The sequence below is a fragment of the Propithecus coquereli genome, unplaced genomic scaffold (assembly GCF_000956105.1).
Source record: "Propithecus coquereli isolate 6110/MARCELLA unplaced genomic scaffold, Pcoq_1.0 Scaffold119, whole genome shotgun sequence".
In the NCBI taxonomy this organism is placed as follows: domain Eukaryota; kingdom Metazoa; phylum Chordata; class Mammalia; order Primates; family Indriidae; genus Propithecus; species Propithecus coquereli.
In genome coordinates, this window is record NW_012135969.1 from 7218995 (window position 1) to 7237166 (window position 18172).

General features: G+C 43.8%; 1 protein-coding gene across 1 annotated transcript in view; it reads left to right on the forward strand.

The window, feature by feature from the left end:
• The first annotated feature begins 12685 nt into the window (after positions 1 to 12685).
• Positions 12686 to 18172, forward strand: part of KAT7 (K(lysine) acetyltransferase 7) — a 34924-nt gene continuing 29437 nt past the window's right edge. The window contains exons 1-2 of the mRNA XM_012659915.1: positions 12686 to 12920; positions 15748 to 15895. Of these exons, the coding sequence (XP_012515369.1) occupies positions 12906 to 12920; positions 15748 to 15895 (163 nt within the window). The 5' untranslated portion in view covers positions 12686 to 12905. The remainder of the gene's footprint in view (positions 12921 to 15747; positions 15896 to 18172) is intronic.

The window sequence follows — 18172 nt, forward strand, 5'->3', positions numbered from 1 at the left end:
ACTGAAAATGAATTAAAATATGCTCTAGTTCCACTGTGTCGTGTGATTATGAGTACCTTGGGGAACCAGCTGGTTTCTAGAGCAGTGCCTTAGTGGGAACAGTTTGTATCCCCCACATCTGACTTTCCCAGGCACCCCCTCCCCAAGAAATGAAAGTCTTAGGAGAGGAGATATTGGTTAAGTACGTTCCCAGGAGGCTGTGTATAAACCAAAAAACTTATTTGTTTCGTTTCCCCCTTTACATTATTCTCTTCTGCACTGTTGTTCTCACTTACCTTCTTCAAGTCTGCCTCAGAAATACAATTGCCCCTGGGACAAATAAGCTCTGTATCTTTGACATTCTCCATCCGGTTCCACATCCAATCCCTCTCCCTTCCCCTCACACCATGCACCGCACCAGGTATCGAATATCATCAAAATCCAATCCAAAGATATAACAGAGTGATTTGAAAATTGGTCTACAGTCTGATTTCCTTTAGATCTAGGGCATAGGCTCCAGAGCTTATTTTCAGAGCCAAAAATATTATCTGTAAAGGGCTTTTACAATAGATAACTGCAAAATATGATCACAGATTCTTATTCAGTTTTATTTTCTGTGCCTTGGTAAACGAGATTTCCCCCCGTCCTGCAACTCCAACTTCTTTACCATCATTTGCTTCAACTTCCAATTAGATCTACTTCCTCCAAACATTCCTCAACTGACCTCAACAGCCACTGATTCTTTCAGGGCTTGGTGTTCAGTTTGTAGCCCACAATTTCATACTAGCTTATAGGTAGCTTTATAATTTCTCCTAAGTCATTTTATATACATGTGTCCTTTCTCCCCAACTCTGAGCAAAGGGACCCATTAGCTCTGGTATTTCTCGTCAGCAACTAGTACAAGCCACTGCTCCCAGCAATGTTGAGTCAATGTTGGGTAAGTATTTGACTGTTTCTCAAACTAATATTGCTGATCCACTCCTGAAAGTTGAAGATAAAAGCCCTACAGACTGAAAGCAGGGAAGGCCCCAGATTTTGTGAGACCTGATGTTTCCTTTTTATTTTTCCCCAATCATTTTTGGGGTTCCTCTTTAAGAGTGAAAAAAATTATAAACATAGAATTAGGTACAGGGCCTTGGAAGGGGTCTGTGCAAGGAAGCGGCTCTGAGTAAGTTTAATTAGTGTCATTGTAAATCTGCATCTGACTGAAATCTGCATCTCACAGCCTGCCCAGCTCTTCAGCTCTGACTGAATTAGGTGTCTATTCCTGGTTTCTTCTGTGGATTTCCACCATCTAACACATCTATTCTACAAGATGGCTCTGGCTCAACAAAATGGCTTTGGCAGCCAAGTCTCTCTATCTAATGAAAAAATCCCCAAAGGCCAATTGACACTTCTCCCACTTAGTAACTTGGTGGCCCTTGGAACAGTGCTCCTTTCCGAGCAGGTGGTTTCTCCTGCTGTGCATGGTGGAAGGTGAGGACCTTGAACCTAATTCTGGAAGCCCCTGATGGCTCAATGCCTCGAGGAGTTGTGCTGTGCAGTGGAAAGGCCTGGAATGTTCCAGTACATTCCACCAGTGGCCTCTGTGACCCTTGCTTCCATTTGACTTTGGCAAAGGCCTGGTAGTCTACAAAGTAGCCTGTATTCTGCTCTGGTAGGAAGCAGCTTGGCCTTGCTTCTTCCTTGCCATTTTGATAATATCACACAAGTTGGCACCTTCCCTGGAAGTCCCACCCAAAAGCTCCATCCAGTTCTCCGGCCTCCTGGGTGTTTGCCCAGAATGTCAAGTCAGGGTTTAGATACCAATCCTGTCAATTTCTTGGCCCTATACACCCAATTCTGAATTCTTCCCTCAATTAGCAACCCTGGGATTTCTGAACCAGTGATGGGTCTACATTCCTCAGAATGCCCAAGAAGCCCCCCACCTGTGGAGACAGTAACATTAGGGCTCAGGGAAGTGACATAACCATGATGCTACAGGCCACGTGCCCCTGCTACACAGCATAGAAGAAAGCTTCCACTTATTGGGTGCTTACTATAGGCTAAGCAACTTGCACACATGGTCTCATTTAATCCTCATGACTACCCTATGCAGTTAGTATAACTATCCCCATTTCACGGGTGAGGAAACTGAGGCTCAGAGAGGTTAGGAAACATGTTGATGGTTACACAGCTAGAAGTGACAGGTCAACTGCTGTCAAAGACAGCAATACTGGGGGGCTCAGTGGACTAGGTCAGAGGAAGCCAGATCTAGACGAGTTAGAAATACGGGCCAGACCATTCATGCCATAACCCATTCCCCAGCCTCCCTTTCACCTTCCCTAGCCCTAAACTCTCCAGAACTCTGATTTTTGTAATATTGCTAGGAAATTATGGAGGTAAGTCTGGCGGGTTCTAGCTGCTCCCGGTGTGGGAGTTGAACTTCTCTGTGAAAGCGTTACTGTCATGTCTCTGTCTCCCATGGACTAGCCTAGGACCAAATCCATTCCCTTTCCCCAAGCTTCCTACCTGTGGGAGCAGAGGAAGATGGAGGTCTTTGGGGGAGGGGGTTTCCATGACAGAGAAGCTGAGAAGGATTAAAGGAGGAGGAGGGTGGGGCTGCCCTTTCAGAAAGCCTGCCAGAGTAAGGGAGCCAGGACTCTGAGAAACTCAGCAGAGTGCCAGGGAAAGTGAGAAAGCCCTCAGTGGGGTCAAAAGGGAAGCTGCAAGAGGAGGACCTGGGGGAGACCTGGCGGAAGAGTGGGAGAGGACCTACGAATCTATCCAGGACCGGAAGTGTGTTTGAATTCTGAAATCACCAAAAGCCTAAAGAGAAAAGGACTCACCCCTTGACTCTGGCTCCTCACTTCTGGGGTGGGGCAGCCAAATAAGGGGAACTCTTGCCGGACTGTGCTCTCCTTTGCCAGAAAACACTGGCTGTGTCGCCTGCCGAGCCTGCCAGAATACTGTTGGGAAGAGTGACTGACCGCTGTGTTTGGTTGATAAATGATGGGCACCCCTGCCTGCTGCCCATTCTCTCTTTTCTCCCTGCTCAGTTTGCAGCCTTCTGCCTGGCAGGGAGCCTCAGAGCAGGGGTGGAGGAGCACAGTTCTCCAGACAGTATTTAATACTCAGTGATTTATAGGCTGTTGGAAGGGGAGGGGTGGCAAGCCCAAGAGGGGAAGCCCCAAGACTGGTTTCCATGAAGCATCCGCACACCACGGACAAGAGTCAAGGGATCTATTTCCTTGATGCCTACGCTCCAGACCCAGCCTGGGGACAGCATGCAGCCTTCACCCCTCCTGGGGCCCAAGATTTGGTGCTACCTTGTAGGAGAACAGTGGAACTGGCTGGCCTGAGGCTAATGGACACACATCCAAATCCTCAACCTCTTCTTTGAGCTCCACACTGCTGAGAGAGGGAAGAAATAAGTGAGGTCAAGCAGCTCAATAGCTGTTTTTGGAGGATTTATTTTTTTTTAATGTACAAGAATTCTTTTGAACCCTCCATGGCTCCAAGAAAAACTATGTGAAATGTCCCTTCTTATGGGGCCAGGGGGTTAAGTGCCAGGGATGGAAGGCTAAATGCCAGGGATGCTGGTTGCAGGGATTCTTGGGACTGGGCTAATGGCCTCCCTGCTGTGGGCTCAGGAATACCAGGCCCAGGCACTGGTTGCCCTGAGAGATGCAGCCATTTTTACTTCTGATTGCAGGGCAGCACCTTCTGGGATTTTCCTTCTCTGGTGGGAAACAGAGTAGAATATGCCCAAGGGACCAACAGGGCCTATGCCCAAGAGTTTGGAGGGCACCGAATGAGATAACACTGAGGCACTGTGGGAGGGTGAGAGCAATGACTTACATGGTTTAGATTATGGTCCCTACTGGTGGAAAGAAGGTGCATTTTGTGAGAGCGCATGGATGATCTCAAAAGGTCAAGGGATGGGCCTTGAAAGGCCCTAATGTCCCTGAAACAGTCCATTGTGTAGCTATTGTCTGTACATGTAAAGGAATCCTCCCTTCTTGACCCTATTCATGCTTTTCTTTTTTGGCTCTGGGGTTTCCCAAGTGAATGATTGTATGCTACCTTATTTATCCCTCAACCCAAGCCTCCCTCTAAGCTTTAACAACAAAATAGTTCAACACACATTTCTTGAGCTCCTACTATATGCCAGGCATCGTGCTAGGTGTTGGAGATATACAGATAAGTAACACACGGTCCCTTCTCTGAGGAATCTACAGTCTAGTTTTCAATAGATTTCCCTTAGTGATGACCTTTGGGGTTTTGTAAACAAATCTGCACTTATCATCTTTATAGTTTCATGTATGTGGATCATAACCTCAGCCTCCATCTTTTCACAGTCTTCTTAATTTTGCCTCATCTGGTAATCTCCAGTTAGATCAATTTAAATGACTTTCTCTGGACTCTGACACATTCTTCCTTAGCAGGTAGAGTGACATTATATTTCATATGCAAATACTATATAAATGTGTGCACAAGAGTAACACTATGTTTTCCAGCTTCCTTCATTTATCCGCTTGCCATTCATTCATACATCCAATGGTTATTGAATGCCTAAGTGCCATGCACTCTGCTAGGTGCTGAGAATGCAATGGTAAGTAAAATGGACACTGCTCTCATGGAACCTACACTCTGGCGTATGTTGGGAAGATACAAGGTAAAGAATCCAAATATCACACACATAAATGTCGGAGTACAAACTGAGAGAAGTGCTATGAAGAAAAGAACAAGGTGCTGTAAGAGCGTGGCAGTGGGGGCCCTGATCTAGTCTAGTCCGCAGAGTTCAGGGAGGGGTTTCCTGAGGAAACATTTGCTGACATTTGAAAGATCAGTGGAAATAGGTGATAAAGAGTATGGGGAAGAACATTCCAGGCAGAATAGAATACGTGAAAAGGTCCTGAGGTAGAAGGAACCAGTGCACTCCCAAGGAATTACAGGAAGGCCAATGAGGCTGCAGCACAGACAATGAGGCAGAGTTGTGTGGGATGGGCCTGGAGAGTTAGCCAGAGGACAGACCACTGCAGGCCAGATAAGTATTTTGGTCTTTATCCCACCATGGATAGGCACACGCAATGAAAGTCTTGACAGAAGAGCCGACAATGACTCTTTTTCCCAGATTAATTATCCTGCTTATAGTTGTCTTGAAGGAGAACAGTAATGATAGTCTAAACTGCCAGGAACTTTCCCAGTGCCCTGGCATGGTGTGGCTATGTCTGGCTGGCACTGGGAAGGCCCCAAAACTCATAGATCAGTCCCAGCCTAGAGTCCTCAGGAGAGGGCTTGCCCCTGCCAGTGTAGACATAGGGGTAGTATGGAGGGTGGGTGGAGTGCTTTGCCTGAGGTATCAGCTTCGCAGTGATGTTTGGAACAGCCCCAAGACTATGGCTCTTATTGCTAGATAACTTTATCATGTGTACCCCCCCTTTAAATGGTCTGCTTACCCTGCCGCCCTTCCTATAGCAGCTGTGTTCCCCACCCAGTCTGGAGAAGGTGCCTGGATAAGAACTCCAACTCTGCCCAGAGTCTTGGGTCTTAACCTGCTGAGTTAGGCCTCAGTACAGTTGGGAACCATGTATATATACATATTCTTGATCGTTTTCCAGAGATATTAATGGAAGCTGTAGGAGAGGAGGGTCGTAAGGGTTGGACTTGGCCTTTCTGAAGCCCTTCCTTTCCTTCCGGCCATATCTTTTGAGAATGTAGTTTGGTGTAGTGACATCTGCTGGCAAGGCTAGGTACGTAATAAAATGACCAGATGGCCACTCATCCTCCTGTAATTTCCAGAATTGCAAGAAAATCATCCTTAATCCCCAAGATTGGATTGGGGTCAGTAACCTCAGTTGGTTAGAACAAGACTAAGAAGTCTAAAGTTGTGGGTCTGAGCCACGCATGGGCTGGTTTGCCTTAAATAGAGAAAATGTTTTTCCTAGTTGCGGCTCGCATCCCTCACACTGGCCAGTTGATTCACATTTGGGTACAGTTAGTCACAAGGGAGATTGGGTAAGCATGTGTAAATGACTCAGAGGGACCCATTCCTGGCCCCTATTCCTGGGAAAGCATCTCCCAACAAACAAAAAGAGCCACATTTTACAGATGGCAGAATGCAGGGTCATTTTTCATCCTCCTGAGGTTGATTGGTTTGGGAAACGTTTTGGTTTCTCCCAGTCACCAGGAAAATAGTCTCAACAGAACCATCTTCAAGGTTCTTATAGTGGGTAAGAGTGACTATTGCTATTAAAGTGGCCCCTTAACACTTGCTGGGATAAGACATAACTTGCCTCCTCACTGCTTTCATCCACGCCACATTCTGTTTACAATCTCACTCTTTCTCAATAGCACGTGTACTTGAGAGAGTTCACTGCTAGATGTAATTGGGATGCCAGAAGGAGAGTGAAGAAAAAATACTAAAGAAATAATTATGAAGCAAACGTCTGCCTTCCTAATAACACTGGTCTATAACTGAATGTGGCTCAGATAAAGCATCGATCTATCTCTCTCTCTTTCAAACTTAAAAGGAAATCATTGAAAACCCAGTGGAGAAATCAGTAATGACTAGGATTTCACAGAAGAGGAAATAAAACTATTAAATAAACACATGAAAGACTGAGGTACATCCTCACTAGAAACTAAATCATAAGCACATTGAAGTGCTGTTTTCATTTTTATTAAAATTGTAAGATTTTAAAAAGTGGTAACACTTAGTTTTGGGAACAATGTCTTAAAGTGGCAATCTCACGCTGATGATGATGCTGTAAATTTGTGCAAGTCTTTGGGGAGAGAAATAAAGCAATATACAAGAGGCAGAAATAAAAACAGGAGAGAGCTATAAATACATGCAGACACTCACTGCAGCATTACGTGACATAAAAGAGCTTCAGTAATCCCACAACAGGGGAACAAGAGCACATTACAACACAGCACCACAATACAATGTTACATAGTGATTACAGTTATAATTATGAAGACTATAGAGAAACATGGAAAATGTTGAGAATATATACGAAATACAAAATTTCATGTAAACAATGAGTGCATCTACATTAAAATGTGCACATAGGCAAAGGCGGGAGGATAGATTGAGGCCAGGAATTTGAGACCAGCCTGGGCAAAAAGTGAGACCCCATCTCTACCAAAAAAAAAAAAAAAATAGGCAGGTGTGGTGGCCCCTGCTTGTAGTTCCAGCTACTTGGGAGGCTGAGGTGGGAGGATCACTTGAGCCCAGCCTGGGCAAAAGAGTGAGACTCCGACTCTAAAAAATAAACAAATACAAAAAAATTTTAAAAATTAAAAATGGCTGGGCCCAGTGGCTCACGCCTGTAATCCTAGCACTCTGGGAGGCTGAGGCAGGAGGATCACTTGAGCTCAGGAGTTTGAGACCGGCCCGAGCAAGAGCGAGATCCCGTCTCTACTAAAAATAGAAAAATTAGCCGGGCATCATGGCTTACGCCTGTAGTCCCAGCTACTCGGGAGGCTGAGGCAGAAGGATTGCTTGAGCCTAGCTAGGAGTTTGAGGTTGCTGTGAGCTAGGCTGACGCCATAGCACTCTACTCAGGGCAACAGAGTGAGACTCTGTCTCTAAATAAATAAATAAGTAAATATATAAATAAAGTGAACATAAAATGTATCCATGTGGAAAAAACTGGAAGGCAATATATAAAAGATAAAAGTAGCTTTGGGGCAGCTGTGAGATTAAGGATGTCTTTTATTTTCCTCAAAAATGTATTTAGTGTTTTTACACTGGGTTAATCATTTCTGAAAAGGAGAAGGGGGTTGAGGGCAGGTGAAAGTCATACTCCTCTAGCCCCTTCCTATACACGCTTGTCCTAAATTGACAGAGGGGAAGAACCACGTCTGCTTATTCAGTGTACCCTCAGCTTCCAACCCAATGCCTAGCACATATCAGGTGCTCAATAAATATGTGTTGAATGAATAAATGAAAATGCCTGCAGTCTAAATGTCTATAGACTGCATGTCTATAGAATGCACCCATGGTTACTGGGTACACTCCCCCCCAGGAAATAAGGAGGAATTTGGTTTTTGCTGGAATCAACAAATGAAGGCCCATCCATAATGGCAATTTCCTGGTCTTCCTGGTAAGTGAATTTGGGCATGGAGAGCCCAGGGAGAGACAGTCTGTTAAGGAAAAACCAATTACCAGTGAGGAACATATGTTGCCCCGAGGCCTCTGCTGCCATAACAACATCTTGTAACTATAACTACAGCCCTGGAGGGCTTTGGCCCTGTCAAATATGGAAAAGGATGTCTTCATCATAAGACAGCTTTGTGCCCCGATTGCCTTCCCCAGGGAGCCTGGATCAGGCAAGGGAGGTAGAGAGGTGGAGGAAGGGGGGAGATGAAGGGCAGGGGTGGGAGGAGAACTGCTATTGAATCAGGATCAGAGTGATTTTTTAAGCAATCTTCAAAATGTGGTTATTTGACTGTTTAGCTTTGGTGGTTATTTATAACCCCAGCTGCAGAGGCGGGGAGCTGCGCCTGAGCCTGCTGGGATCTGTCCAATAACTTCCCCCAGGGTGGGGCTGGCGATGGGGGCTAAGGGTGATACAAGAACCAAATTAACAAGTGGCCAGAAGGTAAGAGAAGCTCCAGGCCATCCCCAGTAAGAGTAGGGAAGAAGGGCCCACTAGTGACTATGCTGACTCTATTTTTAAAGCAGCTGTAAATGGAAGGATTTTAATATGAATTATGGTCACATTAGCAGCCTCTGAGATTCTCCCAAATGGACAGAGACTACGCCATACTTAGACTCAGAAGTTATAAGATTGGCTTGGCTACATTAGCATTGTCTTTAAAAGGCCAAGGCATGCTTCCCCCACCTCACAAGACTGCACACAGAGGAAATGGCTGTCCCTAACCCTTCCTGGGCACTCTCTGGTCAGAAAGAGGCTTAGAGAGAGGATGACTGGTTTCGTGCAAGTCTTTCCCAACTCAGTCAACAATTGGCAGTGGAGTCAGGAATGCGCCATCCCATTTACTGAGCCCTTTTAGGTGCCAGGCAGTAAGGGAGAAGCTGGAGACACTGTGGCCAGCTAGGCAAGGCTGCCAACCTCTAGGACAAACAAACAACAAATAACTATACTTTGTATTTGAAATATGGTATCTATCATTTTACTGTCAAGGAAACATTTTAAAGGAAATTGAAGGATTTTTCAGGGAGTTTACAAATGCAGTTGAGGAGACAAGACCCTAATAGAAGTAAGAAAACACACAAGGACACACACAGGATCGCCCATACTACCACTGCCCATTTCGGCTCCTTCTCATCTCTGGCTAAGGTTGCAGCAGCCTTCTAACTGGTCCCCTGCCGCTCTGGTCAGTCCCCCTCACAGCTGCCAGAGAGAGATTTCTAAAATGCAAATTTGATCTTGGGACTTCAAAAATTGCCCACCACTTCCAGTCCAGTCTCCTTAGTGGGACATTGAAAACTGCATGAACTACTTCCCGAAACCACTCTCACCTCTTCTTTTGGCAACCACCTCAACTTTCCCATGCCGAGTCGGTCACCCCCATAGACAATGCTGCTCCACACTTCTGTACTTTTGCACATGCTGTTCCCTTTGCATGGAAAGCCCCTATTTTCCTTGTCCACTGGTAAACATTCATCCTATCAAATTCCACTCTTGTTTCACCTCTTTTATGAATCCTTTTCTAAACCTTCCAGATGAAACACTGCACTTCCTCTTCTGAACCCTGCTTTTCCTTCTATTTTCCGGTGTAATACTCTACAGTGTTTTGGAACTATGAGCTTACTGGCCTGTCTTCCGTACTGGATTCTAAACTCCTTTAGAGGAAAGATGGCATTTTGTCCATGTTGGTGGGACTCAATGCCTGGTATGTAATGACTGGGTAGTCATTCTGTATCGTTTCAGTTAGAGTGAGGCTGAACAGACAAAAAGCAAACAAACATTGAGACCATGTAAAGATATATTCACAGAATTAGGTGTTGTAGCCATGACTAGGGTGACTAGAAATATAAATACCAGCAGCCATTCATTGAGCAATTACTCCATGTCAGGAATTATTTGAAGTGCTTTATAACACTCATCTCCTTTGTTCCTTACAACAACCTTGTGAGGTGGCCATTAATATCCCCACTTCACAGATGAGAAAAATGAAGGCCTAGATAAATTAAAAAACTTGTCCAAGAGCAATGCAGGTAGAAAGCAATAGAGCTGAGATTCAAATACAGATCTGACATCAAAGTTCCATACTGGACGCTAGTAGCGCTGATGAATAAAACCAATATGATTTATGTTCCTATCATCTGTTGGGAAGAGGACTGGGGAACAGAACATCTACCAAATTGTATAAGAGTACAAATAAGCAATAAGTATAAAGTATAAATAAGCAGCAAGTGTAAGATAATATATTACTATGCCCTATTACGTTACAAAGAATAAAACAGGAAAGATTTTCTAAAGAAAGAAAATTTTAGAGAGGGTTGGGAGATGCATCCAGGCAGGAAGGTAAGCCCATGAGAAAGTATAAAGGCAGGGAGAACTGTGGAGAGTGCTTATGTGAATTGGATTGGCAGGAGGGCAACCAGTCAAAGGCTTTGAAACCAACATCAGTTCCTGCTTGGAGAGCTAATTGGGTTGTGATAAAAATGTCCCTCAAAGAAAAGATTTTATTTGGTTTAAAAAAAGAAAGGAAAAAGGGAAAAGCTTTTAAGATTACCCCTTCCCAGCTGGGCATGGTGGCACACCTGTAGTCCCAGTTACTCCAGGCTGAGTTGGAAGGACTGCTTGAGCCCAGGAGTTCCAGATCAGCCTGAGCAAAATAGTAGGCTAGATCCTGTCTTTGCGGGAGAAAAAAAAGATTCCCCACTTCCCCATTCTAAATATACCTAGTTGGTCTACTCCCATATCAAGTACTGTAAACATTTTTTTCCTCATGATCATATTTCTATCCTGCTGGTGTTAGTTTTCTCATCTTTCTGCCAGAGTGTACACTTTCCAAGGACAAGAACCACATCTAAATGAAATTATAAACTCCTTAATGTCAGCTGTAGTGTTAGAGAATCCAGTGTAAGAGATTAACTAACGTTGAACATTTGTAATGCTGCTATTTGTATGATGGATGGTTAGGTCAGGATAAGATCTTATTCTAAAATACTAATTTCCAGGGAGGGATACTTTACCATCTCTGAGTGCTATACATCCAGAGACTGTAAAATGTTAATGATATTCTTAGTGACTAGCGAGCCATTTACTGTGGGTAGAACAAGGTCTGGGCACTATTAGAAAGGATGGTATGAAAGAATTGAGATGTGCTCTCAGTAATATAAGAGATCCTTACCACCAGTCAGGGATCCAGAACATAACAAGAGTGACCTCAGGAACATACCAGTAAGTGCAAAATAACAGAGTAATAGTGTGAAATTAAATGCTTAAGTGCTGAGGGGATACAAAGAAAGAAGAAATGTGAGCCACTGTCAAATAGGTTCTTATGTGCAGTTCAACCTAAGTATTAATAGGTTATCAAAAGTGTTTATACTAAGCACTAAAAGCTAAATATTAAGTATTAAAAGCTGTCTGTGTCAACACTGGCCCAGGATATGCCCAAGGAGAGTGCCGGGAACTTTAACTCTTCCCAGTTCTCTGTTTAGCACACGAATCACATGTTTACCTTTTGCTGCTTTGTTCTTTAGCCCTGCTCCTAGAGGGAAATCTCCATCTTAATTGGTCACAGGTTGAAATTGGGGTCCAGGATCCCAACTTAATGACTTAGACTGCCTGGATTCCACCCAGGCTCTAGGCCAATACTTGGTCTTCTCAAGACTTTTCCTCCAGGGGGGTTAAATTCTCAACACCTTGTTCTCCATTTTCCAGCCTTTTCTTATGACTCTTGCACCAACTTCTCCTTCCTAGGCCTTCTCATTATTATTTAAATATTCATTCTTTTTTGGGCTCCAGCCTCACTAAAAACATTCCTTTCTCTTCCTCCCTCCCCAAACTCTTGACTCATACATCTGGAGGTCATGTGGGCTAAATGGGGTTCTCTGGAACAGCATCCCCACATCCAAAGTCACATTTTTCACCCCCGGCCACCCAGTGATCTCAAACCCAAACACAGTGGGGAAAGGAAGTGGGCGCTCACCGCAGAGCTAAATTGGGAATTCTTTGGAGCTACAGCTTCTGGAAAATGGTTTTGCCCCCTCCCGCTACGTGAACGACAAACTTACTTGCTGTTCGCTAAAGGCAAGGACAATGTCTCCTCTAATAGGAAACTTCCTGAGGACGGACACTACCGTTTCGTTCCTTTTTCAAGCTCCCATTCCCCCTTCCCTGAGACACAAGATGGCTCTTAACAAAGTTTCTTGTGCAAAATATCCCTTCCCAACTTTGAGTTTATATGATAAACGAAAACGTCTTTTAGTCAATAAAGCAACGGAGGGGTTAAATTTTAGCAACCGGATGGATTCTGGGGGTTTCCTTCATCCACTTAAGAAAACGACCAGGAAGGGAAATTTTGCCCAAGGTAAAGATGAGAACCGTTTACTTCGACGTCAGGCTTCTGCCCCAAATAAGAATGGCTACCCACGCCCACAAAGGGTGCCACTCACCTAACTAAAAATGGCAGGCCCCAGTTGCCACTATTGGAGTCATTTTTCTGCCCAACTCCAAAATGACTCCCACTAGCTTCGCCAAAAGGAGCGAACCTCCCAGCACTCTCTCCGGCTCGTAACGTCATGTGACGCGAGACCCAGCCGGAAGTGAAGGAAAAAGCGCTTCAGCCCGCGGCGCCTGCGCAGAACGCTCTAGACGCTGTAAGGCAGGAGGCACTTGGGATCGTCCGCAGGATTGGGACTGCTACAAGAGGCCGCCACGGAGCCCGCCGGAGCCACCGTTCCTGCTGCTGCTGCCGCCGCTGCCCGAATCGGAACCGTCGGGCCGCAGCCGCCGGCAATGCCGCGAAGGAAGGTGAGAAACGGGAAAGGAGGGACGGCGGGTTTCTAAGAACAGTCGATTGAGCAGCGTGACGCAGTTGGCCACGCCTCACAGCGCTTGGGTTCCAACTTCTCGCTCCCCCGAACCTAGCTCAGCTACCCTCTCTTCTATACGTACCCAACAGAAAAATGTGGGCCCGACCCTGGCCTCGGCCTATGCTCGCAACTATTCCCGCCCTCTGCTTGCCTGGATCGGAGGCGTTCTTATTGCTAATTGGTCGCTGAAGCGTCTGGAAGCGTATTGATTGGCTGGTGACGCCGCCTATTTGGGCCCAACGGTCACCTCCCCGCGTGCGGGGGCGGTGTCTGGGCCCGGCCCTATCGTTCTCCAACTGGCTGGAGAGAACGATCCCTCCTCTCTTGATTGGCCGGGTTTGGCAGTCTGTCCCGCGGGGGCGCGGTTTAGCTGGACCTCGATTGGGCGGCACGAATCCCCGCCTTTCCGTGTAGGGATGCTGATAGGTGCATAGGCGGAGTTTTGGAGGCCGCCTTCCTTTCCAGGTGGGGGCACAACAAAGCAGAAGAGAGGACTTGGGGGTGGAAAGCCAGCGCCCACTCCCAGGGGATCACACTCAGGCCTTTTGCATCCAAGCCGTAATCTTTCCTTATTCGCTTAGTTCAACAGCGCTTAGAAAATGCAGTTCGTAGAAATCAAAAACTTTCTAGAATTAGGGGATTTATGAGATCACTTAGGAATGCCTCCGTCTCTTCTTTTTACAACTATGCAAATGAAGGATCATTAGTGACCCCAAGCCACTCAATTAGGCAATGGCAGAGCCCGAACTACGGAACAAATCAGAATCAACTCAGAACAAATCTAATTCAATTGAACAGATGCTTATTGACTACTTGCTACATGGCAGTTGCTGGGGATCCAGTAATTAGACATGATCCCTGGCTTTAGGATATCACAGTCTGATGGGGGGAAACAGACATGTAAACAACTGTAGAAGGATTTAGTAAATTCTTTACTCAGAGGCATATACAAAGTGTTATAGGAGGGAGATGAGAGAGCAATTAAATCTGCTTTGGAGTAATACAGGAGGTAGATTGGTGAAGAGAAGAGCTGAGTCCCAGGGTCAAGCCAGGAAAGGATGATCACAGGTCAGGGATTCAAATATCTGGGTAATTGGACTATGGTGGTGATCTTTAAGATTCCCCCTTCATCCTGGCGATTTTCTGTGACTCTTTCTGGGGCTTCCGCTCATTTCCGGGCAGGTTACCTTTGAGATATTTGGAAATCTGGGTGGTATTCTTGCTTATTTCTGTAGAAATCTTTCTCTTCGCAAAGCCTTTCCAAGTTAAAAATTTATGCTTTTTTTTTTTTTTTTTTTTTGAGACAGAGTGTCACTCTGTTGCCCCAGCTAGAGTGCCATGGTGTCAGCTCACAGCAACCTCAAACTCCTGAGCTCAAGTGATCCTACTGCCTCAGCCTCCCAAGTAGCTGGGACTACAGGCATGTGCTACCATGCCCGGCCAATTTTTTCTATATAGTTTTAGTTGTCCGATTAATTTCTTTCTATTTTTAGTAGAGACGGGGTCTCGCTCTTGCTCAGGCTGGTCTCAAACTCCTGAGCTCAAACAATCCGCCTGCCTCGGCCTCCCAGAGTGCTAGGATTACAGGCGTGAACCACCGCGCCCGGCCAAAAATTTATGCTTTTTAATGTCTCCTAAAATGATGTAAGTTGGTAGGTAGTATTTATTTTAAGATCACCAAATGCAGAAATAATAGTGGTACCTTGGAATAGGTCCGCCATCCCCTTTCTCCATTTCCCAAATACAAAGAGTTCTCAAAAACGTTAAGTTTTTTAGTAACTCGTTTGGTGGCAAACCTGTTGTAAAATGTCTTGAAGCTACTTATGGTTTTTGTGTGTGTCATTATATCTTGCTGCAGAAATATTGCTGTGCTTGATTATGGGGTGTTATTTGCAGGCTATATGCAAAGTATTCGTTTATTAAAAGTCTAAAAAAATTATGAATTCCAAACATGACTGGCCCTACGGTTTTAAATAAAGGATCGGTAGTTTGAAGCTTTGTACTCTTCCCTTTCTGGCTTAGTAAAGGGTATAGTGTTAAGGCTCAATTGATAAGAGTTACCTTTGTGACTAATCATTCCTCAGGAGGCTAATAATTGATAAATATTAATTGAAAAGATAATTTTGAAAAAAATTGTTTTTGGATACCCATGAGTCTTCATGTGCATGCTTCCTTTTTTAGCACTTTAGTTATTCATGTGGAGAAACTTCAGATAGATGGCATAAGAAAAAGAATTTTTATCTTTTTCCGCTTACGTTTTTTTGGGATTGGAGTTGTGGACCATAATATTTTGAAATAGTGCATGTTTCTTTTAAGATGTGATAGCTGTTCATGGAAACTTAGTACAAAAGCTTCCCTAAAGTTAAATGGGGCCTAGCACCAACATTTTTCTTACTACCTTGGGCTTTTATTTATTTATTTATTTATTTTTGGCATAATTATGTCAGCCAGATCATTTTGAGTTGGGTACTTTTATTTCCAGTTTTTGGTAATAATCTCTAAGTGAACTTGGTTCAGACTTAGTGATAATATAGTAAGAATTTTCTTCATTTATTTAACAAAGTTGCCTTACTTGTAGGTTGTTCCATTTAAGTGTCCTAAATAAAGGGAAGTTGGCTCTAGGTGGGGAGGGGAAATGCTTGTGGAATCCTTTCTTAGGTGAGAACTTGGTGTTACTAGCATCACAGTTTGTTTTGTTTCCAGTGTTAATGAAAACACACAGAGTAAATGCTTCCACGCTAATGTCTGGATCTATGGTATTACAGAGGAATGCAGGCAGTAGTTCAGATGGAACCGAAGATTCCGATTTTTCTACAGATCTTGAGCACACAGACAGTTCAGAGAGCGATGGCACATCCCGACGATCTGCTCGAGTCACCCGCTCCTCAGCCAGGCTAAGCCAGAGTTCTCAAGGTAAAGTCTTCATTCTTCCTGACAGTTGCTCACACCTGCCTGGCTAGAGATCATGTTGTGTTGGTTTATGTGGAAACTGGTGCCTTGGCTTGATGTAGTACACCCGATGACTGGTAAAATGCAGAGCAGTGCACAAGTATCAGGTGTTTAACAGTGCTTAGACCGAAAGGAACTGTGGCTGCTATAATGGATGTGAAACATATGTATGTTTTGAGTCATTTGATTTTTCTTTCTTTTTTTTTTTTTTTCAGCTCACGGTGTTCCCATCAGTAAAATGGGAAAATCTCTTCACTTTTTGTTAGAATGGTTTAGGCTTAGGGACTTGAAATACAGACAGGAGCTGACTTAGGATTGTTCAACTTAACGACTTTACCATGGTGCTAAAGCAATATGCGTTCAGTAGAAACCATACTTTGAATTTTGATCTTTTCCTGGGCTGGTGATATGCCGCACAATATTCTCGTGTGTTGCTGGCCGGCGGCAATGAGTCACAGTTCAGCCAGCCACATGATCATGAGGATGAACAACCAATATTCTACAATGTACTGCGTTTAATAAATTACATGGGGAAGTCAACATTTTATTACTAAATAGGCACTGTGTTAGATAATTTTGCCCAGCTGTACTCTAATGCAAGTGTTGTGAACGTGTTTAAGGTAGGCTAGGCTAAGCTGTGATGTTCAGTTGGTTAGGTGTATTAAATGCATTTTCAACATAAGATATTTTCAATTTACGATGGGTTTATCAAAACATAACCCCATGTAAATCAAGGAGCATCTGTAGTCTCTCGAACTTGTTATCGGAGGAGGCCTAGTACTTCTAAAACCATGTTTAAGTCTGGAATATAATCTAATACACGTGTGATAGATATAAATACTTGTATCCAAATATCAGTGTGTAAATACCCAGAATTTTGCTTTGCTAGTAAAAAATTGAGATTTTTGGGTTTAGAAGGTAGTTTGAAGGTTCTCTAGTGCATTTAGCCATCTGGGCTTAGCTTAGGAGGAGGGTACCCTTGATCCCTCCTGGCTCTGCTCTGGGATTCCCTGGGGAGGAAAGAAGATTGCGTTTAATACACAAAGCTGATAATAGGTGATAATAGATTAAGGGGAAAAATTTTATGTTTTGGCACTTAAATAGTGTTGATTTGGTTACTGCTATATGAGCATGTTGCAAAATGAGAGAAAAATATCAGTTTTCAAGCAAGAGAGAATATTCTCCTTAACAATTGTTCCTAACTTTATTTTTGAATTTAAGATTTCAGCCGAAGTATAGCTATTGTTTATTGATTTCTCAGCTTTGATGTTTTGTTTTTTTTTTTTTTTTTGAGACAGAGTCTCACTGTGTTGCCTGGGCTAGAGTGCCGTGGCGTCATCCTAGCTCACAGCAACCTCAAACTCCTGGGCTCAAGCCATCCTCCTGCCTCAGCCTCCTGAGTAGCTGGGACTATAGGCATGTGCCACCATACCTGGCTAATCTTTTCTATATATGTATTTTTAGTTGTCCAGATAATTTCTTTCTATTTTTAGTAGAGACGGGGTCTTCGCTCTTGCTCAGGCTGGTCTCGAACTCCTGACCTTGAACGATCCACCCGCCTCGGCCTCCCAGAGAGCTAGGATTACAGGCGTGAGCCACCGCGCCCGGCCAGATATTTCTTTTTTATTATGCATAAAAGGGAAAATATTCGTTGTATATCTTGGATATTTTATGTTATCAGCACTTAGAGGTTCATCTTTTTAAAGGATACAGAGAATTTCATTATATTGATAGTTCATAAATGACTTAAATTGTCCCGTATTGATTGACATTTAGATAGTTTCTCATTTTTAGCTATTTTGGACAATACTGTGGTGAATAGCCTTGTGTGTACATATTTTGGTGTTTTCTAGAAAATGTAGGATAAATTCATAGCAGTAGAATTGCTAGTTTAATAGATCAGCTGTTAACTTTTAAAGTTTTAATATAGATGCATTAGAATGGTTTTAATTTACATATTATAAAATAAGACATGACTTGAATAATTTACTCAGAAGTTGTGGGATACATAATAACTAAAAAGCAAGTCTTGCTGTAGTGGTGACACTACATTTTATACCTAGTGCTTGATCACTGAGGGTAGTTTTTTATGTCCAGGTTAATTATATGGATCTCCAAAATTGCATTTTTAGTAATATAGTCCAAGAACCCTAGTCCCGGTGACAGAGTGAGACCCCGCCTCTACTAAAAAAAAAAAATTAGAAAGAAATTAATCGGCCAACTAAAAATATATAGAAAAAA